Genomic DNA, 26872 nt, shown 5'->3' with positions numbered 1-26872 from the left:
GTGCTCCCCTGGACCCTCATTAGATCTAGACAGTCAGGAGTAGAGCCTGAGAATCTGCATTTGTAATAAGGTTGGGGCTGATGCTGCTGGTCTTCAGATCACACTTTTAGTAGCAAGAACGAACATAGACCAGGATTCCCACATGCTGTGTATCAGCCTCACACACAGAGGTTGTTAAAGAAGCAGTCCCTTGGTCTTATCCTAATACTCTGAGAAGGTGCTTCTGGGGAGAGGCTGAGCATTTCGTAAGAAGCCCCACAAGCAATTCTGATGATCAGCCAATTTGGGAAGCCCTGGGGTATATGAGAGCGAGTGCCTAGAGAGGGGTCTTAAATCCACATTTAAAAGCATTATTTTTCTTCAGAAAGAAAAGGGAATTTATATTGACAATTCTTATTGTCAATTATGAGGTGTGATGTTGAGAAATAATGCAGTTCTTATTCCACCTGAACACTTAGGCAGTGGTTCACAGTTCAGCATAATGAAATCCTTGCTCTCTGAAACTGTTCTCCAGGTTGAGTTCTCCTCACTCATTCTTGGAACTAACAATTGGATCCAAATTAAGTTAGACCTACAGTGCTATATATATATGGCTCCCCGGGAACAGGATCCAGTGTCCAGTCCAGGCCAGATCCCACAAAAGAAGTTTCGCCCCTGCTGGGGCACAGTGTCCCTGCTCACACAGTGAGCCCCTCGTGCTGGGCGTGGACCCTGCGCTGAGGACGCCCATCACTGAGGCTCCTGACAACTGGAGGTGGTGTGACTGCCACTCTCGACACCCTTGTTGGGTGTACCGTGCATAGTTCCAGCTTCTCTGTGTCACAGTGTCCTGAGTAGAGTCTGGCATGTGGTCACCTGAGTGGTGGGACCTCAGCATCACGCTGTGCACTCTGGCAAGAATATTTGGGAAAGTGGATTTTCTTCTTTAATGGAGGAAGATGGTCTCTGCCTCCTACCAAGACTCTTTCAGTGTGGAATTCTCCTAATCTGGAAATGCTCCTTATCAGGTGAGGGGGTGAGATGGATGGATAAGAATGTCAAATTTCAATTGTTATAGCAAAGATCTGGAACTGGAACTTGACCTGGTATATTGCAGGCACTCAGGTTTGGCTGAAAGAATCAGTGACTAATAAATGCCATCCAGGCTAGAGGAATGCTTGCTTACCTGTTTGTTTTCTTTTGTTTTCATTGGAGTGTAACTGATGTACAATGCTGTGTCACTTTCTGCTGTACAAGACAGTGAATCAGCTCTAAATATATTCAGTCTTTTTTAGGTTCTTTCCCCATATATGCGATTAGAGAGTGCTGGGTAGAGTTCCCTGTGCTATGCAGTATCTACAGCACTTTAAAGTGCTGCCCAGATGGTGGTGGAGGGAGATCCTAGGAGGATGGCTCTGCTCCAGATGCAGAAGAATCCAGACCAGGTGGGAGCACGTCAGCAGGGTCCAGGATGACATTTCCAAAAAAGGAAAAACTGATGGAATATCCAAAGTATCCCCACTTCTCGAAAGAGTCATGCAAACAGAGTAATCATTAGAGCTGAATTCATGAGAGCTTCATAGAACATAATCAGCAAGCACAAAGCCTCAAGAGGCTGTTTAGTTCTTCTTCACTTTCTGCCCTTAAAGTGGTATCATCTCCTTATCTGAGGTTGTTGATATTTATTTCTCCTGGCAATCTTGATTCCAAGTTGTAATTCATCCAGCCTGGCATTTTGCCTGATGTATTCAGCATTAAGTTAAATAAGCAGGGTGACAGTGTAGAGTCTTATTTTACTCCTTTCCCAATTTTAAGCCAGTCCGTAATTCCATGTCTGGTTCTACCTGTTGCTTCTTCACCTGCATACAGGTTTTCAGGAGACAAGTAAGATGGTCTGATATTCCCATCTCTTTAAGACTATTCCACAGTTTGTTGTGATCCACATAGTCAAAGCCTTTAGCATAGTCAGTGAAGCAGAAGTGGGTGTTTTTCTGGAATTCCGTTGCTTTCTCTGTGATCCAACAAATGCTGGCAGTTTGATCTCTGGTTCCTCTGCCTTTTCTAAACCCAGCTTGTGCATCTGGAAGTTCTCAGTTCACATATTGCTGACGCCTAGCTTGAAGAATTTTGAGCCTAATTTTGCTAGCATGTGAAATGAGCACAATTGTACGGTAGTTTAAACATTCTTTGGCATTGTCCTTCTTAGGGATCGGAATGAAAATTGACCTTTTCCAGTCCTTTAGTTCGCTTCACTTCCTCATATGTAGAAAAGCATTAAATCCTTTCACAGTGAGATCAGCTCCTTGTGACTAGCAGAAAACCTTTGGAAGATAATTACTTGATTGCATTGAAAAGAAAAAACAATAAATCACTGACCAACTGGTTGCAGAATATTGCTTTTTATTCCCCCCGAGACTCTCTTCCAGCTGCTCAAAGGTCAGATTCGGCCGTCCTCTGAGGGAAGACACACCCGTCCTTTTTGGCCTCCTTTTCCCAGCTCTTCCTGGACTCCTCCTCTGATTCCATCAACATCTTCACCTGTCCCTGCTGCCACCACCCTCCACACAGGGACAGAAGTCGGCAGGAAGAAAGGAAAAGCTCCAGGGGTGAAACTCAAAGCCCTCCTGCCTTAAACGCAGACCCAACTTTTAATTGGTTTCTCCTTTCAGTTCAGTTCAGTCTCTCAGTCATCTCCGACTCTTTGGGACCCCATGGACCGCAGCACCCTGACCATCACCACCTCCCAGAGCTTGCTCAAACTCATGTCCATCCAGTCGATGATGCCATTCAACCACCTCATCCTCTGTCATCCCCTTCTCCTCCTGTCTTCAATCTTTCCCAGCATCAGGGTCTTTTCAAATGAGTCAGTTCTTTGCATCAGGTGGCCAAAGTATTGGAGCTTCAGCTTCAGCATCAGTCCTTCCAATGAATATTCAGGACTGATTTCCTTTACGATTGACTGCTTTGATCTCCTTGCAGTCAAAGGGACTCTTAAAAGTCTTCTCCAACACCACAGTTCAAAACATCAATTCTTCAGCGCTCAGCTTTCTTTGTACTCCAAGTCTCGCATTCATACGTGACTACTGGAAAAATCATAGATTTGACTAGAGGGACCTCTGTTGGCAAAGCAATGTCTCTGCTGTTTAATATGCTGTCTAGGTTGGTCATAGCTTTTCTTCCAAGGAGCAGTTAATTTCATGGCTGCTGTCCCCATCTGCAGTGATTTTGTAGCCCCCACAAAGTAAAGCCTGTCACTGTTTCCATTGTTTCCCCATCTATTTGCCATGAAGAGATGGGACCAGATGCCATGATCTTAATTTTTGGAATGTTGAGTTTTAAGCCAGCTTCTTCACTCTTCTCTTTCACTTTCATCAAGAGGCTTTTTTGTTTCTCTTCCCTTTCTGCTATAAGGGTAGTGTCATTTGCGTATCTGAGGTTACTGATATTTCTCCTGGCAGTCTTGATTCCAGCTTGTGCTTCATCCAGCTTGGCATTTCACATGATGTGCTGTGCATATTAATTAAATAAGCAGGATGATAATATACAGCCTTGATGTAGTCCTTTCCCAATTTGGAACCCGTCTCTTTTTGCATGTCCTGTTCTAACTGTTGCTTCTTGACCTGCATACAGATTTCTCAAGAGGCAGGTAAGGTGGTCTGGTAGCACCATCTCTTTAACAATTTTCCACAGTTCGTTGTGATCCATAGTCAAAAACTATGCCATAATCAATAAAGCAGAAGTAGATGTTTTTCTGGAATTCTCTTGCTTTTTCTATGGTCCAGTGGATACTGGCAATTTGATCTTTGGTTCCTCTGCCTTTTCTAAGACCAGCTTGAACATCTAGAAATCCATGGTTCACATACTGTTTAAGCCTGGCTTGGAGAATTTTGAGCATGACTTTGCTAGCATGGGAGATGAGTACAACTGTGTGGCAGTTTGAACATTCTTTGGCCTTGCTCTTCTTTGGATTGGAATGGAGTGGAACTTTTCCAATGCTGTGGCCACTGCTGAGTTTTAGGACAAACTAATACGGTTCCCTGATTCTGATTTCTTTTACTTGCTGTCAGCTCTGCCGTGAGGAGTGGTTTACACTTGGGTACAGGATGTTTTGAAAAAGCACTGGATGGAGACTTTCAGACTTGGACTTTGCTTGAACTGTGTTCACTGGGCAAGTTATTCAACTCCCACTGTTCTCTGTTTATTTCCCCTAAACGGAGGGTTAGATTACGACCCTGCAGGTCTCTTCTGTGCCAACGGTCTGGTATTCTGAGCACACAATCCTTAGCAGAGAGTCACAGGGGACAGCATTCACGGAGGAGGACACCCCACTCAGGATACTCGTCCTCCAGGAGCTGAGATGCAACAGCTCGGCATTAACAAGCACCAAACTGGTGCTGAGAAAATTCCTGAATGAATTTCAGAATCAAATACAAGTAACTCTGGGGTTGCCCCAGCCTGGATTCAACACACCCTGCCTGGGCTCCAGAGTCTCCAGCTCCAGATCCTAGACCTGCACTGACACACTCCCAGCATCACTGCGTGTTCCCCCTCCCCTCACACTGTGAGCCCTTAGAAGTGGGTCTGTGCAGGTAACTGGATGTGACCACTGGAGAAACCTTGGTTGAATTCTTGCTCCTGTAAGACTCAACAGATAAGAGCTGAGCAGCGTCACCATTCAGCTTTGATTGTACCTCTGGTTTATGTCTTGACTTGGTTACAAGACCTTCCACACACTGTTTCAACAGAGCTGAACCCTCAAGTGACCTTAACGAGAAATTATTAAACTACAACGTCTTCCCTGGACCCACTGTGCCTGATTGCACCCCCTATCTTGCTGCACACTAACTCCCGACTGCTTGCAATGTCTTCATTTTCTTTTCCTTTTTGTCTTTTATGATTATCCTAATCATCCACATGGGTGAAGTTCTATCCAAAGTTACACCTCATTCATTAAACTCTCTGTTACTGCTGGGGTGTCTGGCCTATGAACTTTAGGACACTATTCCTCTGCTTCACTTTTAGCCTTGAAGGAGGTTCTGGTCTGGGACATCTCTGCACATGCACCAGAGGGTCCATCAGGATTTCCCAGAAGTAGGGGAATATCTTTCACACAGTCATTGTCAGCCCTCTAATGACCAACACTAGGTTATCATCTGGTTCCCCATCTCCAGAGCCCCCAATTTATTTGCTAAGCATGCATCCTTGAGCAGTGAGATTGCTGAATTAATAATTAATTAATGGCACACAGACCCTAGCCGTCATTCTCAGGTGATGACTTGTGTTCACTCCCCTGCTTCACCTGATGCTACTAGAAGCCCATCCCGAGGGCCTCTCACTCCTGAGGACTGGGGAGAGGTGGGGAGCACTGCTCCCCCTTCTTTCTCCCGGGCTCCTGCCTGCTTTCATCAATGGGTGCTCTTTGTTCAGCCCAGTCTCCAGGTTTGGCTGTGATATCACTGCACATTTCTCAGATTTAGTGGGAAATCCTCACCTGACTCATCAAGAGCTTGGTCTCATTGACAAAGTAGTTTGGCTCCTCCATCAACCATGCAAGACTCTGCCCTCCCCGCCTCGCTGTTCTGGAGGATGAAAGTTCCTGATGAAAGTGTCCATCCACAAACCAGAGGCAGTAAGTGTAGGGACGCTGGGACCTGGTTCAGACACAGCCGTGCAAAAACATTGCAGAGCTCGATCCTGAGGTCAGAACCAGTGGATTGAAAGTAAACTGTACTATTTATGAGTAATGATCCCTTCCCAGTGTATGAGAAATGTTGTGTTGTGTGTGTGAAAGAGAGAGAGAGATTTATTTTAAAACTTGGGCTCATGAGCCTAGGGGTCTTGTGTGTCCAGAGGTACAGGGCTGGCAAGCAGGCTGGAGACTCAGGGAAGGACTGATGTTACAGACAGAGTCCAAAAGTGGTCTGGACAATAGTGTGGCTGGCCTGAGTCTCTTCCCTCTGAGATTTAGGAAAATCGTGAGTATATCATCGCCCCAATGTTGCACAACTTTTAAAAGGCCTTTGTGTTTTGCTTTCCTTTGTTCTTATTGTTAGTGTGCCGCTATATTTGTGGAAAGAATAGTTGTGCAATGTTCTGACTTCTGTAAATTCGTGAACTTACAATAGGGAGTTCCCTGAAGGTTCAGTGGTTAAGACTGCACTTCCAATGCAGGGTTGCAGAACTAGGGATCAGTCGACATGGGGGGCGGGGAGCGAAGCCTGGATCCCACAAGCTGCAGGGCTTGGCGAAGAAAAGAAAAATAAATTGTTTTTCAAGATCCTGCAATAGATTACTAAGAATAAATAGATTCTTAGTCACACTGAAAGAGAATAGAGAAGGTACTATTTTCATATTAGGTAGTGAGACTGTGGGTGAATTTTCTTCCATTTAAAAAATTATTTGCTATTGTTGTTCGTATGTGGTATACAATCAGAAAAAAATGGAAGAAGGAAAAGAGCTGATTTTGGCTGTTATGATGCCTAAGAAAAGATAACAAAAATGTACATGTACTATCCAATTCATTCCGTTTATTACTCTGAAGTCAGTCAGATATAATCACAGCTGAAGTATCAAGTGTTTGGAATGAGACTCAGAAGTGCCCAGGCCAGGATGACACAGCTGGTGGAAGGAAGCCAATTCCTGAGACAACCAGCCCAGTGTCCCATCGCTATGGCAACTTCAGAGAGGAAGAGGCCTTCAGAGACCATGGGGTTGATCCTCTCACAACATCACCCTTCTCTATACAACATCCAGAGGGAACAGTTGAACTCCTTTAGTGATGGAGAATTCAGCTGCTCCCAAAGAAGCTGATTCCTGTGTAACTGTAATTGTTAATAAAAACAATACCTTATGATGAACCCAATTCTGTCTCTCTAATGCTTCTACAGAAATGACCAATTTTTGAATTCTATGGTCAGACAGAATTTTTAAGCCTTCAGATAACAGTCTTCAAATAAGAAGAGTCTATTTTTAAGTGAATTATATCTTATCAGGGGAAAAAAATGTCTATTAAGTGAGAAGTTTGGTCCAAATATTTCAGCCAATCAATACTATAAACATGAAGTTCTCCCTAATGACACTTTGCGTGCATTCATGCTAAGTCACACCATCGTGTCTGCCTCTTTCCAACCCCATAGACTGTAGCCTGCCAGGCTCCTCTGTCCATGGGCTTCTCCAGGCGAGAATACTGGAGTGAATTGTCTTGCCCTCCTCCAGGGGATCTTCCCAACCCCGGGATCGAACCCATGTCTCTAACACCTCCTGCATTGGCCAGTGAGTTCTTTATCACTAGGGCCACCTGGGAATCCCAATGATGCTTTGAGAAAGTTTATTAATTCTTTAATTGAAGTGATATTTATTTAGCACATGCTTTCTGCCAGGCCCTGGCGATGCATTAGGTGAAAGTGGAAGTCGCTCAGTCGTGTCTGACTCTTTCTGACCCCATGGACTGTATAGTCCATGGAATTCTCCAGGTCAGAATATTGAGTGGGTAGCCTTTCCCTTCTCCAGGGGATCTTCCCAACCCAGGGATGGAACCCAGGTCTCCCACATTGCAGGCGGATTCTTTACCAGCTGAGCCACAAGGGAACCCCAAGAACATGCCCTGTGTGTTTCGATGCTAAATAGTCCAGCTGGAAACTAGGCCTTTGGAATAGAGAGCAAGGGCGCCTCTCTAGTCTGAGAGCACCTCAGGACGTCCTTCCTGAGGAGGGGACATTTGAACTCAGCCTTGAGGTGAACAGGAGTTGACGGGGCAGCTGTGGTCTATATAGAGGGAAGCCGCTGATAAGGAGTCGTGTGTGTGTATTGCACGGTGTGGTGGTGTCACAGGACGGACCAAGTCCCTGGAGACTGGAGAGTGGGCGCTCCACCTGGGGACTCTGCACCCCAGCGTGTCCTCCTCCACCCTCTTAGCTGTGTTACTCCAGACAAGTTATTTTCCCTCTGTGCTCATCTGCATCTGCAAAACGGGTGACGTTTCAGGGATGTGGTGAGGGCTGGCTGAATTCATATGGGAAGTGCTCAGGACAGTGCCTGGCACATACTGGATGCTCAAGCCTTGTTTGCTCTGGTGGCTGGAGGGAACCGAGGTGGGAGAGAGTGGGAGTCTGAGGATGGAGGCTGGGCCCTGGAAGCCTTCCTTGCCTGGTGGGATTTTTTTTTTGCTGACCCAAGATCCTATCAAATGATATAAATTAGGTTCTAATCATGTCTCCTTCAGGCTCCTCTGGCCGTGACAGTCTCTCAGACTTCCCTTTTTGTTTGATGACCTTGATGTTTTTGAGAATTACTCAGGGATAGTGTGGAATGTCTCTCTAGTTGAGTTGGGTTTTTGGAAAGAAGACCACACAGATGAGGTGACATTCTCCATACATCAAGGATTTATACTGTCCACTGGAATATCACTAATAAATTTACTTCAGCACCCACCTAAGGTATATTTCCTCGGTCTCTCCTTGTGAAGTTCTATTTTCACTTCCTCGCTGTCCACACTGTAGTCTTTGGGAGGAAGTCACCACGTGCAGTCCACACTTAAGGGGCGCTCTGATATAAACTCTGGTGTGCAGGGGTCTGTGCAAATATGAGTTTTCCAGTGAGATGGAGAAGTACTAGACTGGTGAGCAGGCTGGATGGAGAGTCCCTGTGTAGCTTCATAAGAAACTGCTAACTCTCATTTCTAGCGACCACGCTGCTTCCTATTCCTGCCCAGTGAGCAAGGGTTTCTGCTGCTCCATGTCCTGGTGATCACTTGGCATCACTGGTTCTTGGGTTCTAGCTACTCTACTAGGTGTGTGGGGATGTATCATTGCTGTGTTTATTTGCATGTCTTCGTAACATGTGATGTTGAGCATCTTTTGTATGTATTTCCATATCATCTTGAAGAGGTGTCTGTTCAGATGTTTCCTTCATTAAATTCCTGTTCATTTTTATATTGTTGAATGTAATGGTTCTATGTATATTCTAAGGTAAGTTGTTTTTCATACATGTGAATTTGCAAATAATTTGTTCCTGTGCCCTGAGCTCTTTTCTGACTTAACAGTATTCATTAACGTCTAGATGTACATTTCTGAGAAGAGAAATAAGGAATTCCTAACTGCAATGGTTTCTAAATAGAGGAGTTGGGTGACTGGGGATGGAGGGAGAACATGAATTAGTTATTTTCTTTATGCTGCAGTATGCTTCTCAGCTTCTTTATGCTTCTCAGTCCTCTTGTGTGGAGTTAAATAATGCTTTTGAGAAATGAGCTTAAAATACCTTGCCCTTGTAAAACCCTTGACCAGTCACCTTAGGACATGTGTTAGCACGCACATTCTCTGTTCCAGGACCCATCATATGTTGACTGAGCTGTTCTGCCATAGACATTCCACCACTGGAAAAGATGGGCTGACTTGTACAGACAATTCTTCCCACAGCAAATAGCTGAAAATGCTATGGAAAATACAAAAACTGTCTTAAAAGCATCAAAGAGGTAACAAAGTCCTAACAGACGACCACACCTCTCAAAAGAAGGTAAAGATTCTGCTTGGCCTCCACAGAGAACTTGGTCCTGAGAAGAGAAGAAAAGCCCATGTGAGTCACTGCCCGGAGCCCACGCACGGAGCCCAGGAAGTCCAGCCTCAGGTCCCCAGCCTTTCACTTTTCTCCCCACCTGCCTTCTTTCTTAAAAATTTAAATGAAGCTTTATAATTCTGAATATGATGTATATGTATAACACATGATATAATAAAGATTCACTGTCAAATAAGTTACAAAGGGTTGAAAGTGATAGAGGACAACGTTAAAAGAACTGTAATCCTCACACGGGAGATATTTGGTTGGATTACTTTTAGTTTATTTTCATCTTCCGGCTGCTGCCCAGGTGCTGGGACCGTCTCTGTCTAAGCTGTTGAGCACAGATCTCAGGGGCCCCCACCCTGCACTCTCCAGAAGCCACTTCCTGAGTCAGCTCACTTCCTCCTCTCTCCTCAGTCCCCTCTTCCACTTCCTTCCCTCGTCTTTACTCTTTTTTGTTGTTTAATATGTATGTGTTTGGCTGCTTTGGGTCTTAGTCGAAGCACGAGGGAGCTTCCTTGCTCCTTTGCCGCACATGGATTGTGGCACATGGGCTCCGGAGCAGCTGAACTTCCATAGCTGCGCCGTGCTGGCTCAGTAGCTCCGTGTCCTGTGGGGTCTCAGTTCCTGACCGGGGACTGCAGGTGCGGACCTTGCACTGGCAGGCGGATTCTCAGCCACTGGACCAGCAGGGAAGTCTTGTCACAACTGTTTCTGCGTCTTTGAGTTTGAACAGGTGCGTGTGTTTGTGTCTTTGTGAGTGTTTGATTCACACAGAGAAGATTTATGGATTTCTATGATTTTTCATCTTTGGGTCATACAGTTCTTCATTTCCCAAGTGTAAAATAGCCACGTATATTTTTGTCTAGCAGACAAGAGTCCAAGGGTGAAGGAAAAAAGAATTGCTTGAATTTGAGGGGAAAGTGTAGAAGGAGAAAAATACCATGGAAACCGTTCTTTCCAGCTAGAGAAACCCCTGAAACGAGAAACTGTGTGCCACAGCTAGAGAGTAGCCCCGACTCGCCACAAATAGAGAAAAGCTCACAGAGCAATGAAGACCCCGCACAGCCAAAAATAAATGAATAAAATTATTTTTTAAAAAAAAGAATTTTAAGGTGGTGGATTCTTAGCTTACATCTTCTGCTTCATAATGTTGCAAGTATGTACGAGTCTACAAGGTATTTGATTTATGTTGTGTTCAACAAATACTTTGTCTTGGGTTGAGTGAACACTTTTATGTCTACTTATGCTTACCAGGTTAAGGAAAACAGCAAGAGCTCAGTGTAATAGAGCCAAGAATTCGCTCCAGTGATGGGCAGTTTTGAACACTTATAACCTGAAGGTGCTATACCATGGTCTGCTTAATGTCTGCTTAACATTCTAGTTGCTAAAACACATAGTAATGAAGCTTTCTGTGCATGCTACATTTTAAGGCTGTACCTTAAATAGACAAACCCACTATATTCCTATAAAGTGAAAGTGAAGTCGCTCAGTTGTGTCCAACTCTTTGGGACCCCATGGACTGTAGCCCACAAGGCTCCTCGGTCCATGCGATTTTCCAGGCATGAATACTGGAGTGGGTTGCCATTTCCTTCTCCAGGGGATCTTCCCGACCCAGGGATCAAACCCAGGACTCCTGCCATGTAGGCAGATGCTTTACCGTCTGAGCCACCAAAGGCTGTATTTTATTATGCATCAATCTATGAGTCACACAATAGCTTTTGGAGGAAGAGACTGAAAGTTAAGGACATTCCAGACACGCACTGTCTGCTATGCTGGCGACTAGTTGTATATGCTATTTGAATTAATAAAATTAAAATAGACACAGACTCACAGGTACAGAACAGACTTGTGGTCGCCAAGAGGGAGGGGGCTGGGAGGGGGCTCGGGAGGGGGCTGGGGGCTGGGGGTTAGTTAGCTGCAAACCATTCCATAAAGAATGGATGAACGGGGGACTTCCCTGGTGATCCAGTGGTTAAGAATCCGTCTCGCAATGCAGGGCAAAAGGGTTCAATATCTGGGCAGGGCACTAAGATCCCACATGCCTTGGAGCAACTGAACCTGCATACCAGGATGAAAAAGATCCCTCAGGATGCAGTGAACATCCTGTGTGCTGCAACTGAGACCCAACGCAGCCAATTAAATAAACAAATAAGTATTTAAGAAAATAATAGAATGGATAAACAATGATAGCACAGGTATTCAACATCCTGGAATAAGTCATAATGGAGAAGGACATAAAGAAGAACCAATAAATGTGTATGACTGAGTCACTCTGCTACACAGCAGAAACCAACATAACATTGTAAACCAACTAGCCTTCAACAGAATAAATAAAAATATTTGAACAATTAATTCACTAAATAAAATAAAATTACTCATCACAACAGTCATGTCTGAGGTGCTGAAATAGCCACATGGAGCCAGTGTCTCCCTGACTAGACAGCACAGATACAGAACAGTCCCTTCCTCACAGAACATTCTGCTGCACAGGCCTGCCTTCATGCCTTGTGGACCTGAGTCAGATGCACTAGACCATGTGAGGTGCAAGAGTCACTCTTATTTCTCTTAGACACTATGTCAGATTTCTGTCCAGGATATGAAGACACATCAACCTGGCGTGTAACAAAACCAGCCCCAGGTCATAAGTGTGTGCAGGGCCTCTAGGAACAAACTGTTCCCAGTTCCAAAGGGGAAACACCTGTCCCCTGATTCCCCTTCCCAGACTGAGGCTCCTCCCTGGTATCAGTTCCCAGGGGGTCAGTTCTCTTGGAGAGGAGCCCAGAAGAAGGCCTTCCACTGGGTTTAAGGAGGCAGGGAGTCCAGTTCAAGGAGAAGATCTTCAAAGAGGAGGGAAAGACAGGGATCAGTTGGGAGACACCCTGGTTTACTCAGGACCGCAGTTCTCAGAGTTGGTCTCTGGAACCCCTGAGGTCACTGAGATACTTTGGCTGTTCACTGCATGGACATTTGCTTTGAGTTAAAACTTAGCAATAATGAAGATTATGTCAGCAAACCTCACTAGTAATCATTTTCACTACAATTTACTTGCAGGAAAATAAAGGCAAGTTTGCTTTAAAACGTCCTGGTTGACGATTTCAAAATTCTTATCTTTCCTTCGAAACCATACTGGAAAAGGATATGAAAAAATATATCTATGTATAACTGAGTCACACTGCTGTACAGCACAAATTAACACAACAGTGTAAACCGACTATACCTCAGTGAAATAAATTTTAAAAATAAATGAATTAAAGTCTTCTCTCTCCTGAATTCATCATCCTTAAATCCACGTTTTAAAGTATCTTCTGTAACCGCTGAGCTGCTGGAGCTGCTGGAAGCCCCCCACCCTGAGGAAAGGGAAGTTGGAGACTGAATGGTTCCCCCACTATGTGGCACTCCCTGCGGGGAGCAGCACAGAGACGGTGGTGAAAGCATTATTGTTTGAATAGTCTGAAGACACCCCAGGGGACACCTGGAGTCCACCCCCAAACCTGTCCTAGGGACAAGCATGGGCCCTTTGAGCCCCTCCTGCTTCTTGGATTCCCAGGTGTTTTGGACGTTAATCCCCATCTGCCTCCATCAGCAGAAGGAGCGAGACTGTGGAGAAACGCATGTGGGGAGGAGTGATGGGCCAGGTCTGAAAGGACACACTCCAGGCCCTGCTAATGCAGCAGCAACATGGTCCTGTGACCACAGAGAGGCTGGGAAGTCCCCTCCCAAGAGGGGAGAACAGTTGAAGTTATCAGCAACAGTGAGTACTCATTTCAATTTATTTAGTGTTCAGATATTTATTGACTCTTTACCGCATACCAGCTCTGTGCGAACAGCAGCCTGAGACTTGACTGAGCAGCATCTTGGTCTGGGAGAAACTCTCCCACAGCACAGAAGACCTGTTGGGAAGTGCTTGCCATCCCAGGACAAAGGATAAAGAAAACGTCTTCTGGAAGTTCATAGAATGATTCTAGATTGGAAGGTGCCTGGAGATGATAGGATTTGGACTCCAGTTGCAGAGAAGAACAGGATACCAGTGGGAGAAGCTGGAACTAGAGCTTAGAAGCTGGGCCTATAAGTACAAGGTGTCATAAGGAATACTATGATATTGAATTCATTAAATCTACACATTCTAAAGTTATAGATGGATGGAATAATGACTCTTTGAGTGCCGAAGAATTGATGCTTTTGAACTGTGGTGTTGGAGAATACTCTTGAGAGTCTCTTGGACAGCAAGCAGAGCCAACCAGTCCATTCTAAAGGAGATCGGTCCTGGGTGTTCTTTGGAAGGAATGATGCTAAAGCTGAAATCCTGTACTTTGGCCACCTCATGTGAAGAGCTAACTCACTGGAAAATACTCTGATGCGGGAGGGATTGGGGGCAGGAGAAGGGGACGACAGAGGATGAGATGGCTGGATGGCATCACCGACTAGATGGACATGAGTTTGAGTGAACTCTGGGAGTTGGTGATGGACTGGGAGGCCTGGCGTGCTGCAACTCATGGGGTCGTAAAGAGTCGGACACGACTGAGCGACTGAACTGAATTGAACAGAATGTAAGGTGAAAAAGATATCAGTAAGATGAATTAATCCCATATTTTGTAAAGCTATATAAATTTAGATGAAATCACACAGATACGTTGAGTGAAAAATTTCTAATTTTCAAACTGTTTCATTGTTAATATAAGGAGAAAAGTGCCACAGACTGATTTGCTTGGATAGACTAACTTGTCCACAACAGACACTCAGAGCTGGGGTGTAGACAAGTGAGCCCAGCCCCTCCCCAGCCTCTCCCTGCAGGTCCCCTGAGGCAGCGACCTCTTCTCTAGTCTCCCTGTGGACCCAGCACCTGACTCAGGGGCTCAGTCAACACTCCCTGAAATGCTACACTTGGGAAGTGCCCTCTTGTGTCCTAGTCAAGACAGTGATTTCCTCTAGAAGGCACCGCCAAAACACTGAATCTTACAGAACTAGGTTTGCTCTAACAGCAGGACTGTGATGGTGGAAAGTTTTGTGTTTTGGCTCTTTTACTGACAAAGCCATGGAGCCCTGCAAGCACTCATGCCATTTCTCACAAGGCCACCAGAGGGCGGTGTGCAGCTGCTCATGACAAACCAGCCCCACTCAAATATCCTTTCTAAGTTAGCCTTGTCAGAACATGTTTCACAAAGTTAGAGGATTACTTTAAAGTACATTGGTTTGCTTTTTGTCTTTAATCTCATTTGGACGCCAGTGGAAGTCCACTGTAAGTAACAACTCTAAGGTGAGCCCCTGACAGAAGCTGACACTGTGATACACAGACGTGTAAACTTGCATGCCTAATCCCATATTAGTCCACCTCTGTCCAGTACTCCCTCCCTCTCTTCAGTTCAGTTCAGTTGCTCAGTCGTGTCCGACTCTTTGGGACCCCATGAACTGTAGCACGCCAGGCCTCCCTGTCCATCACCAACTCCTGGAGTTTACCCAAAATCAAGTCCATTGAGTAGGTGATGCCATCCAACCTTCTCATCCTCTATTGTCCCCTTCTCCTCCTGCCCTCAGTCTTTCCCAGCATCAGGGTCTTTTCAAATGAGTCAGCTCTTCAAATCAGGGGATCAAAGTATTGGAGCTTCAGCTTCAGCATCCGTCCTTCCAATGAATACCCAGGACTGATCTCCTTCAGGATAGACTGGTTGGATCTCCTTGCAGTCCAAGGGCCTCTCGAGAGTCTTCTCCAACACCACAGTTCAAAAGCATCAATTCTTCAGTGCTCAGCTTTCTTTATATTCCAACTCTCACATCCATACATGACTACTGGAAAAACCATAGCCGTGACTAGATGGACTTTTGTTGGCAAAGTAATGTCTCTGCTTTTTAATATGCTATCCAGGTTGGTCATAACTTTCCTTCCAAGGAGTGAGCGTCATTTAATTTCATGGCTGCAAACACCATCTGCAGTGATTTTGGAGCCCCTCAAAATAGCCACTGTTTCCCCATCTATTTGCCATGAAGTGATGGGAACTGATGCCATGATCTTAGTTTTCTGAAAGTTGAGCTTTAAGCCGACTTTTTCACTCACTTCTTTCACTTTCATCGAGGCTCTTTAGCTCTTCTTCACTTTCTGCCATAAGGGTGGTATCATCTGCATATCTGAGGTTATTGATATTTCTCCCGGCAATCTTGATTCCAGCTTGTGCTTCTTCCAGCTTAGCGTTTCTCATGATGTACTCTGCATAGAAGTTAAATAAGCAGAGTGACAATATGCAGCCTTGACGTACTCCTTTTCCTATTTGGAACCAGTCTGTTGTTCCATGTCCAGTTCTAACTGTTGCTTCCTGACCTGCATACAGACTTCTCAAGAGGCAGGTCAGGTGGTCTGGTATTCCCATCTCTTGAAGAATTTTCCACAGTTTATTGTGACCCACACAGTCAAAGGCTTTGGCATAGTCAATAAGGCAGAAAGAGGTGTTTTTCTGGAACTCTCTTGCTTTTTCCATGATCCAACGGATGTTGGCAATTTGATCTCTGGTTCCTCTGCCTTCCCAAAACCAGCTTGAATATCAGGAAGTTCATGGTTCACGTACTGCTGAAGCCTGGCTTGGAGAATTTTGAGCATTACTTTATTAGCATGTGAGATGACAGCAATTGTACGGGAGTTTGAACATTCTTTGGCATTGCCTTTCTTAGGGACTGGAATGAAGACTGACCTCTTCCAGTCCTGTGGCCACTGCTGAGTTTTCCAAATTTGCTGGCATATTGAGCGCAGCACTTTCACAGCATCATCTTTGGGATTTGAAATAGCTCAACTGGAATTCCATTACCTCCACTAGCTTTGTTCATAGTGATGTTATTTATAAACTGAAGTTAGCTGTGATTCAAGACAGAAAGGGCTACTTGTTGCTTGTAGTCTACATTGTAAAGGTATTCTAGCTGCCCCAAGTATTCACAAACTTGTTCAGTTTAGATTTAAACATTTCTCCCAGGAAACTGTCAAAGAAGATAATATTAGAGTATTTTGTCCATTTGGTATAAACGTATAATGGCTTCAAGGTGGTAGGTCAGAAGTGAAAGAGGATGATCAATATTTAATCATTACAAACTTAAGTCATTGCCCTTTAAACTTCCAGTCACGCAGACCAAGTAAAGCAGAGGAGTCCTACAGTTTTGGATCTGATGCTTTCTCTTTATTCATGTTTATCCTAACTGTACAACACTTTATGTGGAACTACTGAAATGAAAGCTTATTGTGACATTTCACATGCACAGTTTCCTGGAGAAAAAAATGAATTATAGAACAAAATGAAGATGAAAAAACACAAATGAAAGGTGATAAAAGTAGCAAGAATAAACTGTCTTTTTAGGGACCTTTAGCAGTCTGAACGTCATCTGAGAACAGTAATTGTTTTCAGTGTGTCTTCAAACTTCCAAATTTCTTTCTTCTTCTGAAAGGAACTTATTTAACATTCTTTTTGTTGTTCAGCTGCTCAGTCGTGTCCAACTCTGCGACGCCATGCACTGCAGCATGCCAGGCTTCCCTGCCCTTCACTATCTCCAGGAGCTTGCTCAAACTCATGTCCATTGAATCAGTTTTGCCATCCAATCATCTCATCCTCTGTTGTCCCCTTCTCGTCCTGCCTTCAATCTTTCCCAGCAGCAGGGTCTTTTCTAATGTATTGGCTTTTTGCATCAGGCGGCCAGAGAATTGGAACTTCAGTTTGGGCATCAGTCCATCTAATGAATATTCAGGACTGATCTCCTTTAGGATGGACTGGTTGGATCTCCTTGCAGTCCAAGGGACTCTCAAGAGTCTCCTCCAACAGCACAGTTCAAAAGCATCAATTCTTTGGCACTCAGCTTTCTTTATAGTCCAACTCTCACATCCATACATGACTACTGGAAAAACCATAGCTTTGACTAGATGCACCTTTGTTGGCAAAGTAATGTCTCTGCTTTTGAATACGCTAAGTTGGTCATAGCTTTTCTTCCAAGCAGCAAGCATCTTTTAATTTCATGGCTTCAGTCACCATCTGCAGTGATTTTGGAGCCCAAGAAAATAAAGCCTCTCGCTGTTTCCATTATTTTCCCATCTTTTTTCCATGAAGTGATGGGACTAGATGCCATGATCTTACTTTTCTGAATGTTGAGTTTTAGGCCAACTTTTTCATTCTCCTTTTTCACCTTCCTCAAGAGGCTTTTTAGTCCTTCGATTTCTGCCATAAGGGTGGTGTCATCTGCATATCTGAGGTTATTGATTTTTCTCCCGGCAATCTTGATTCCAGCTTGTGCTTCATCCAGCCTGGCATTTCTCATGATGTACTTTGCATAGAAGTTAAATAAGCAGGGAGACAATATACAGCCTTGACATACTCCTTTCCCAATTTGGAACCAGTCTGTTGTTCCATGTCCACTTCTAACTCTTGTTTCCTCGCCTGCATATAGGTTTTGCAGGAGGTAGGTAAGGTGGTCTGGTATTCCCATCTCTTGAAGAATATTGCACAGTTTGTTGTGATCTCCACAGTCAAAGGCTTTAGAGTAGTCAATGAAGCAGAAGTAGATGTTTTTCTTGAACTCTCTTGCTCTTTCTATGATCCAAAGGATATGGCAATTTGATCTCTGATTCCTCTGCTTTTTCTAATCCAGCTGGGACATCTGGAAGTTCTTGGTTCACATACTGTTGAAGCCTAGCTTGGAGAATTTTGAGCATAATCTTGATAGCGTGTGAAATGAGTGCAAATGTCCAGTAGTTTGAAGATTCTGTGGCTTTGCCCTTTTTGGGTATTGGAATGAAAATGGACTTTTTCCAGTCCTATGGCCACTGCTGAGTTTTCCAAATTTGCCAGCATATCGAGTGCAGCACTTTAACAGCATTATCTTTTAAGATTTGAAATAGCTCAGCTGGAATTCCATCACCTCCACTACTTTTGTTCACAGAGATGCTTCCTGAGTCCCACTTGACTTCACCCTCCAGGATGTCTGGCTCTAGGTCAGTGATCACACCATCCTGGTTAGATGAGTCTTTAAGATCTGTTTTGTAGAGTTCTTCAGTATATTCTTGACATTTCTTCTTAATAATCTTCTCATTAATGTTATTAATGAGATTTAATATTAATGAATCTTACCCGCTTGTCTAGAATTATTTTGTGTCAATCTGAATGTCAGCTTTCTCATTTTGAGATATAACATTTTAATGACATATATGCTCTACCTGTTTTTAATGCTTCCTTCGGAAATGTTGCATTTGCAATTCTTTCCCTTGGAACAATCTTCCTGGTTAACTTGGTAGCTGATGTCTTGCCATCATTTGAGACTTTATTGACTGCTAATATTTAATACAGGTTGCTCTCCTGTTTCCCTGGTTTGCTATTTCAAAGTATCAAAAACTATCAATGCTTAAAAAAAAAAAAACTGGTGTGAATATTGGCCTTTCAAGTTTTCCATGCTTAAGCAAAATTCCGAAAATGGTGTTCTAATCTTAATACATGCCTTGCACAAATATTGCTCTGTTGTTTTCCCTACTGTAAAAATGAGCTGCTTCTTTTAGGAAAATAATAGGCTGTGGTCGTATCTCAAAATGCTAATAAACGGTTATTTTTCTTAAAAAAAACTATCTTCTATGATGACATGGAAAGTATACATCAAGCATTTCTGCTACATTCCAAAGTCCTATGTCCCAAGGAAAATCATTTGTATGAGCTGAACTACCCTCTTTTTCATGGAATGCAATTTTTATTTGAAAGGAGGAATGACACTGGAAGATCTATAAAACTTAGTGAAGCAATGAATTACTTAAAAAAATATCTTACATTAGTGCAAGTGACATCCAGTGTGCAAAATAGGCTTATGGATTTTAATGGAACAGAATAGGAAATAGTGATAATGTTTCAGGTCCACTGAGAAAATACCCTTCAAGAAACTATCACTTGCATACTTCTAGTTTTGTATCAAAGATAAACATCCACAAGTAACAGAAAAGGTTATTAAAAATATTACTCCGACATATGTATGGTCCTTTTTATTTTGATAGATTTCAATAAAAATAATGGATTCAATGCAAAAGCAAACATAAAACCCAGTGAGACAGACAAGAAAAAGACTTGCAAAAATATAATAATGAAAAAACTTCCACTGTTCTCACTATAGAGTTTATTTGCAGAAATTGTTATTTTTCATATAAAAATCATGGGTTATTAACCTTATTCTAAAGAAAATAGGTGAAAGTGTTTAAACTGTTATTTCTACTACGGAAAATATCGATAGAAATAACCACATAAACAAAATTATCCTTGGGGTCCTCACGAATTTGTAGGACTGTATAAATATCCTGACCAAAATGTTCTGAAAATCTCTGACTACACAGTCGCTGGGCCAGGACTCGGGGACAGTGTGACTGCAGAGTTCTCGGTGCAGGAGAGGAGGGATCAGGGCAAAGTCCCAGGTACTGGATGCGGTTCTCAAGGTCTCAGCGTCTCAGAGTCAAAGGCCTTGTTTGGGGAGGGAACTGTCCGTGTTGGGGGATCCCTAGTCTCCTGGAGTTTCACTTTCTCTTCGCAAACTCTGTGGTGCGTTTCTGCCCGGACCCTCGTGTCGCGGCCCTAGTTCTCACTCCCATTGGGTGTCTGGTTTCTAGAAGCCAATCAGCGGCCCCGCGGTTCCCGGTTTTTAAGTCTCCACCTGTATCCCCCCACACCCCCACCCTCCGCCAGGACTCAGTTTCTCCCCAGACCCCGAGGATACGAGTCATGGGGCCGCGAACCCTCCTCCTGCTGCTCTCGGGGGCCCTGGTCCTGACCGAGACCTGGGCCGGTGAGTGCGGACTCGGGAGGGAACGACCTTTGCGGGAGGGGCGAGGGGACTGCCCGGGGGTTGTGGAGGGGGGCAGGACCCCCAGGGAAGGAGCCACCCCGCCGCCCTCGCCCAGACGCGTCCTCTCCCGCCTGGTCCCGTCCTGTCCCTCCCCCGCTTCCCGCCCCCTTTTCTCTCCCGCAAGAAGTCCCGGTCCTTCTCCGACCTTTTCGGTCTCACGTGCCCCTAGCCCCCTCCCCACTCCCGGCCTGATCACCTCTGACCCGGGACCCGCGCCGGGAGGAACATCGGGCCGGATCTCACCCCTCCGCGCCCCCAGGCTCCCACTCCCTGAGCTATTTCTGCACCTGCGTGTCCCGGCCCGGCCTCGGGGAGCCGCGTTTCATCGCCGTCGGCTACGTGGACGACACGCAGTTCGCGCGGTTCGACAGCGACGCCCCGAATCCGAGAATGGAGCCGCGGGCGCCGTGGATGGAGCAGGAGGGGCCGGAATACTGGGAAGAGATGACACGAGATGCCAAGAAAGCTCAACAGAGATTGCGATCAGGCTTGAACACCATGCGCGGTTTCTACAACCAGAGCGAGGCGGGTGAGCGACGCGGGCCCGGGTCCGGGTCACGACCCCCATCCCCAGGGACCGGCTGGGGTCACCCCGAATCCCTGGGTCGAGGGTCACCCCGACACTGCGGGACCCTCACCGCCCCCCGATTCGGGAGGAGGCGGGGGCGGGGCGGGGGGGGCTTGACCCGGTTTCACTTTCAGTTTGGGTTTAATCACCGCGGGTGGTCGGGGCGGGTCAGTGTCTCACACCTCCCAGTGGGTGTTTGCCTGCGAGGTGGGGCCGGACGGGCGCCTCCTCCGCGGGATCTGGCAGACCGCCTATGACGGTGCGGACTACATCTCCCTGAACGAAGACCAGCGCTCCTGGACCGCGGCAGACACGGCGGCTCAGATCACCAAGCGCAAGTGGGAAATCTCCGGTGAGGCAGAGTTCCAGCGGAACTACCTGGAGGGCAAGTGCGTGCAGTGGCTCCACAGACACCTGGAGACCGGAAAGGACACGCTGCTGCGCGCAGGTATGAGGGGCACCGGGCCTCCCTGATCTCCTCAGGCTGGAGCCGGCTTTCCACGAGGAGAGGAAAATGGGGTCCTTCTGGAAACACCGCCCCAACTTCTTGTCTAGAGAGGGGGGAATCCCCCCAGGTTTTCCTATTCTGTACAAGACAGTGACACACCAGTGGCCCCATTTCTCTGAAGGACAGTTAACCCGACCCATCCCTGAAATAACTGGTCAGCGGTGCCCTTTGACCCTGACTGCCATCTTGTGAATCATGAGTTTCACTCTCAAGGCCTGTTCTCACCCTGAGACCAGCTTAGGAGGCCAGACTCTAGCTTTTCTGAGACATTCAGCCTCCTCCCAAATGAGGACCGTTACTCTGTATTTTCCCCTTACATGGAGTCTCCTACCTTGGCACTCACCCTGACTCCAGAACTTTCCAAGGACTAGGAGTTTTTCCCAATCCTGGAGTCCAGGCTGGTGTCCAGTGTTTGTGCTGCTTCTTTTCAAACCCATTATCTCGTCCATTCTCAGCATGGTCACGTGGTACTACTTCAGTGGCCCATGGAATGTGAATTTTCTGATTCTTCAGACCCTCCAAAGACACATGTGGCCCATCACCGCATCTCTGACCGTGAGGTCACCCTGAGGTGCTGGGCCCTGGGCTTCTACCCTGAGGAGATCTCACTGACCTGGCAGCGTGATGGGGAGGACCAGACTCAGGACATGGAGACTGTGGAGACCAGGCCTTCAGGGGATGGAACCTTCCAGAAGTGGGCGGCCCTGGTGGTGCCTTCTGGAGAGGAGCAGAGATACACGTGCTGTGTGGAGCACGAGGGGCTTCAGAAGCCCCTCACCCTGAGATGGGGTAAGGAGGGGGTCGGAATGGAGCTTCCTCTCAGAGAAAGCAGGAGCCCTTCTGGACATGAATGGCAAGGTCAGGACTGAAGCCTGAAGTCTGGGCTCCTTCCCTTTCTTCCGCAGAACCTCCTCAGCCCTCCATCCCCATCATGGGCATCATCGTTGGCCTGCTTCTCCTCATCGTCACTGGATTTGTGGTGACTGGAGCTGTGATTTGGTGGAAAAAACACTCAGGTAGGGAAAGGAGGGAGGGATCTGAGTTTTCTTGTCTCACTGGGCAGGTTTCTGGCCCAGGTGGAAGTTTGCCTGCCTTGTTGCTGTAAAGTACCCTCCACACACATGTGGAATCTGAGCTGATGTTAAGACTGACCCTTTTGTAAAGTACATGTGAAAATGAAAGACAAATTTTTCCTCTTCGTAATTCCAGCTGGGGGCCTGTTTCTCAGCATTTGAAGGTCAGGAGGGAATGTCCCTGCTGAGGACAGACCTCCAGGAGGGCAGCTGGTCCAGTCCCCTCACATCTCCTTCTTGAGCTTGTCCTGATTTTGGTCACAGTTCTGAAAAGTTCTTTGTCGTACAGGACTAGGGAGTTCTAGGATCTCTGACTCGGTCTCTCCCTGGTCGCTCACATGATACTTTCTTCTCACAGGTGAAATAGGACGGGGCTACACCCAGGCTGCAAGTAAGTATGGAGGGTGTGATTCCTCAGACCTTTGTGAGGGTGCGACAAGAGGCCATGCCGGACTCCCCTTCTCAATGTGCCGTCTCTAGTTTCTCTCCTGTGGGTTCTGACCACGTCCTGGTTATGTTCTCCTCCAGGCAATGACGGTGCCCAGGGCTCTGATGTGTCTCTCACGTTTCCTAAAGGTGAGACTCTGGGGCATCTAGATTGGGAGAGGAGTTGGGGCAGAGGGGACACACTGGGTGGCGGGGGTCTCTGAGTGGGACATGTGAGCGTGTGGGGGGCTGTGGAGAATGTCAGCCCTTACATGACCAACCTGAACTGGTTCCTGATTCTTTTCTCTTATAGTGTGAGAGCGCCGCCTTGTGGGGACTGAGTGATACTTGGTCCCACTTTGTGACGTCAGATCCCAGGACTCTTCTTTCTGCAGCTGCGTGTAAATGTGTCTGTGCTCCAAGTAGCATAACCTGAGGAGGTGGAGAGACTGCAGACCACTTCCAGTCCAAACTCCTGGATTTAAAGAGCGCTGCCTAATAGTCACAGCAGGAGGAATATGCGACCTGTCGACCTTTTCTGAAGAGAAAATACCATTGTGTGTAGAGAGTGCAGACAGACGGTGTGGGAGGGAGGGTGATGCGCTCTGGTGGGGAAGCACAGGCAGCACTGATGTCAGTGTGAGGGGATGTTGTGCTGTAGCTGCCGCGAGAGTCAAGTGGCCTGAGTCCACATTAATGAAGATGGAATTCAGAGGCGTCTACACTGATCGTTCCTTCATCTGGTATTTGTTGTGTGCCTGATAGATGATGCTCTATTTTTGCATCTGTGAAACCTCAGTGAACTAACAACAGATACACTTCGGTGGCCTTGTGCAGTGTGTTCTGGAGAGATGGGGCAAAGTGAGCCTAATAAGTGAGGGAAGTGTCTGCCAATAAGCGTGTGGGTCCAGGGAATGTGGCTGTCTCACTAGGGTGGTCAGTGTGGGCCTCATGGAGGAGATGATATTTGAGTAAAGATGTGAAGGACATGAAAGAATGTCCACAAGCATGTCTGGGGGAGTGCTCTCCAGGCAGGGGAGCCTCCAGTGCAAATGCAGGAGGGCAGGAGAGTGTGTGTGTTCAAGGAAGAGCCAGGAGGCAGGTGTGGCTGGAGGAGTGAGGAACTGTGATGCGATCCGGTGTCTGGCCAGATCATGTGGGGCTCCAGCACATTAGAAGGTGTCTGATGTCTGTGAAAGATGTGGACTCATAAGATGGTTTGAATAGAAGATGACCTGGTGTGACTGCTGGCTAGAAGCGTCAGTCTAACTGCTGAGCAGAATCAGGAGGTGAAGGGTGAGCGATGCAGTGGAGGAGCCTGTAGGATTAGTGCGGTGTCCAGGGTGGGGATGCTGGTGCTCCCCAGGACCCTCATTAGATCTAGACAGTCGGGAGTAGAGCCTGAGAATCTGCATTTGTAATAAGGTTGGGGCTGATGCTGCTGGTCTTCAGATCACACTTTTAGTAGCAAGAACGAACATAGACCAGGATTCCCACATGCTGTGTATCAGCCTCACACACAGAGATTGTTAAAGAAACAATCCCTTGGTCTTGTCCTAATATTCTGAGAAGGGGCTTCTGGGGAGAGGCTGAGCATTTCATAAAAAGCCCCACAAGCAATTCTGATGATCAGCCAATTTGGGAAGCCATGACGTTTATGAGAGCGAGTGGCCAGAGAGGAGTCTTAAATCTACATTTAAAAGCATTTTTTTTCTTCAGAAAGAAAAGGGAATTTATTTTGACAATTATGAGATGTGATGTTGAGAAATAATGTAGTTCTTATTCCACCTGAACACTTAGGCAGTGGTTCACAGTTCAGTGTAATGAAATACTTGCTCTCTGAAACTATTCTCCAGGTTGAGTTCTCCTCACTCATTCTTGGAGCTAACAATGGGATCCAAATTAAGTTAGACATACAGTACTATATATATATGGCTCCCCAGGAACAGGATCCACAGTGTCCAGTCCAGGCCAAATCCCACAAAGGCAGTTTCGCCCCTGCTGGGGCACAGTGTCCCTGCTCACACAGTGAGCCCCTTGTGCTGGGCGTGGACCCCGTGCTGAGGACGGCTATCACTGAGGCTCCTGACAACTGGAGGTGGTGTGACTGCCACTCTCGACACCCTTGTCAGGTGCATCCTGCATAGTTCCAGTTTCTCTGTGTCACAACGTCCTGAGTAGAGTCTGACATGTGGTCACCTGAGTGGTGGGACCTCAGCATCATGCTGTGCGCTCTGGCAAGAATATTTGGGAAAGTGGATTTTCTTCTTTAATGAAGAAAGGTGGTCTCTGCCTCCTACCAAGACTCTTTCAGTGTGGAATTCTCCTAATCTGGAAATGCTCCTTATGAGGTGAGGGGGTGAGAGGGATGGATAAGAATGTCAAATTTCAATTATTATAGCAAAGATCTGGAACTGGAACTTGACCTGGTACATTGCAGGCACTCAGGTTTGGCTGAAAGAATCAATGACTAATAAATGCCATCCAGGCTAGAGAAATGCTTGCTTACCTGTTTGTTTTCTTTTGTTTTCATTGGAGTGTAATTGATGTACAGTGCTGTGTCCCTTTCTGCTGTACAAGACAGTGAATCAGCTCTAAATATATTCAGTCTTTTTTAGGTTCTTTCCCCATATATGCCATTAGAGAGTGCTGGGTAGAGTTCCCTGTGCTATGCAGTATCTACAGCACTTTAAAGTGCTGCCCAGTTGGTGGTGGAGGGAGATCCTAGGAGGATGGCTCTGCTCCAGATGCAGAAGAATCCCAGACCAGGTGGGAGCACGTCAGCAGGGTCCAGGATGACATTTCCAAAGAAGGAAAAACTGATGAAATATCCAAAGTATCCCCACTTCTTGAAAATGTCATGCAAACAGAGCAATCATTAGAGCTGAATTCATGAGAGCTTCATAGAACATAATCAGCAAGCACAAAACCTCAAGAGGCTCTTTAGTTCTTCACTTTCTGCCATTAAAGTGGTATCATCTCCTTATCTGAGGTTGTTGATATTTATTTCTCTTGGCAATCTTGATTCCCGCATGTGATTCATCCAGCCTGGCATTTTGCCTGATGTATTCAGCATATAAGTTAAATAAGCAGGGTGACAGTGAACAGCCTTATTATACTCCTTTCCCAATTTTAAGCCAGTCCGTAATTCCATGTCTGGTTCTACCTGTTGCTTCTTGACCTGCACACAGGTTTTCGGTAGACAAGTAAGATGGTCTGATATTCCCATCTCTTTAAGACTATTCCACAGTTTGTTGTGATCCACACAGTCCAAGCCTTTAGCATAGTCAGTGAAGCAGAAGTGGGTGTTTTTCTGGAATTCCGTTGCTTTCTCTGTGATCCAACAAATGCTGGCAGTTTGACCTCTGGTTCCTCTGCATTTTCTAAACCCAGCTTGTGCATCTGGAAGTTCTCAGTTCACATACTGCTGACGCCTAGCTTGAAGAATTTTGAGCCTAATTTTGGTAGCATGTGAAATGAGCACAATTGTACGGTAGTTTAAACATTCTTTGGCATTGTTCTTCTTAGGGATCGGAATGAAAACTGATCTTTTCCAGTCCTTTGGTTCTATTCACTTCCTCATATGTAGAAAAGCATTAAATCCTTTCACAGTGAGATCAGCTCCTTGTGACTAGCAGAAGACCTTTGGAAGATAAGTACTTGATTGCACTGAACTCCCCCCTTCACCAAAATCATATACACTGACCTTCCCTCCCTACCTCTTTGGAGCTGTTTCTCAGAGCTATGTGAGGTGCTGTCTCCCAGGCTGCAGTCCTCATTTTGCCCTAAGTAAAACTTAACTCACAAGTCTTAAGTTGAGCATCTTTTTCATTGACAAGTGTACTAGTCAGGGAAAAGAAAAAGCTGAATGAACTAAGTATGATCCATATATAAATAAAGTGGGAACTGAAGGGATGGGAAGAGGGAAAG

At 45.9% G+C, this 26872-nt stretch overlaps 1 protein-coding gene across 2 annotated transcripts; it reads left to right on the top strand.

Moving 5' to 3' along the window:
* On the top strand, positions 19828–25703 carry LOC102172138 (BOLA class I histocompatibility antigen, alpha chain BL3-7). Of its 2 annotated transcripts, XM_018038824.1 has the most exons (8): positions 19828–20307; positions 20627–20896; positions 21108–21383; positions 21957–22232; positions 22349–22459; positions 22875–22907; positions 23045–23092; positions 23256–25703. In XM_018038824.1, exons 1-8 carry the CDS (start codon positions 19947–19949, stop codon positions 23258–23260), a joined length of 1380 nt encoding a protein of 459 aa, XP_017894313.1. In that variant the 5' UTR covers positions 19828–19946; the 3' UTR covers positions 23261–25703. The 2 variants fall into 2 exon arrangements, with proteins under 2 accessions (XP_017894313.1, XP_017894312.1); XM_018038823.1 differs by lacking the exons at positions 22875–22907; positions 23045–23092; positions 23256–25703 and having other exon boundaries at positions 22349–22762.

The sequence above is a fragment of the Capra hircus genome, chromosome 23, assembly GCF_001704415.2.
Source record: "Capra hircus breed San Clemente chromosome 23, ASM170441v1, whole genome shotgun sequence".
NCBI classification, from domain to species: domain Eukaryota; kingdom Metazoa; phylum Chordata; class Mammalia; order Artiodactyla; family Bovidae; genus Capra; species Capra hircus.
The sequence above is the reverse complement of the archived record's forward strand: the minus strand, read 5'-3'. Positions and strand labels throughout refer to the sequence as shown.

What these genes read in the sequence shown, in the direction of transcription:
- LOC102172138 (XM_018038823.1), top strand. Translation starts at nt 19,947, where the DNA reads ATGCGGTTCTCAAGGTCTCAGCGTCTCAGAGTCAAAGGCCTTGTTTGG. An exon ending in CCTGACCGAGACCTGGGCCG is followed by an intron (nt 20,308 to 20,626) that starts GTGAGTGCGGAC and finishes CCGCGCCCCCAG; the next exon opens with GCTCCCACTCCCTGAGCTAT. An exon ending in GCCCCTCACCCTGAGATGGG is followed by an intron (nt 22,233 to 22,348) that starts GTAAGGAGGGGG and finishes TTTCTTCCGCAG; the next exon opens with AACCTCCTCAGCCCTCCATC.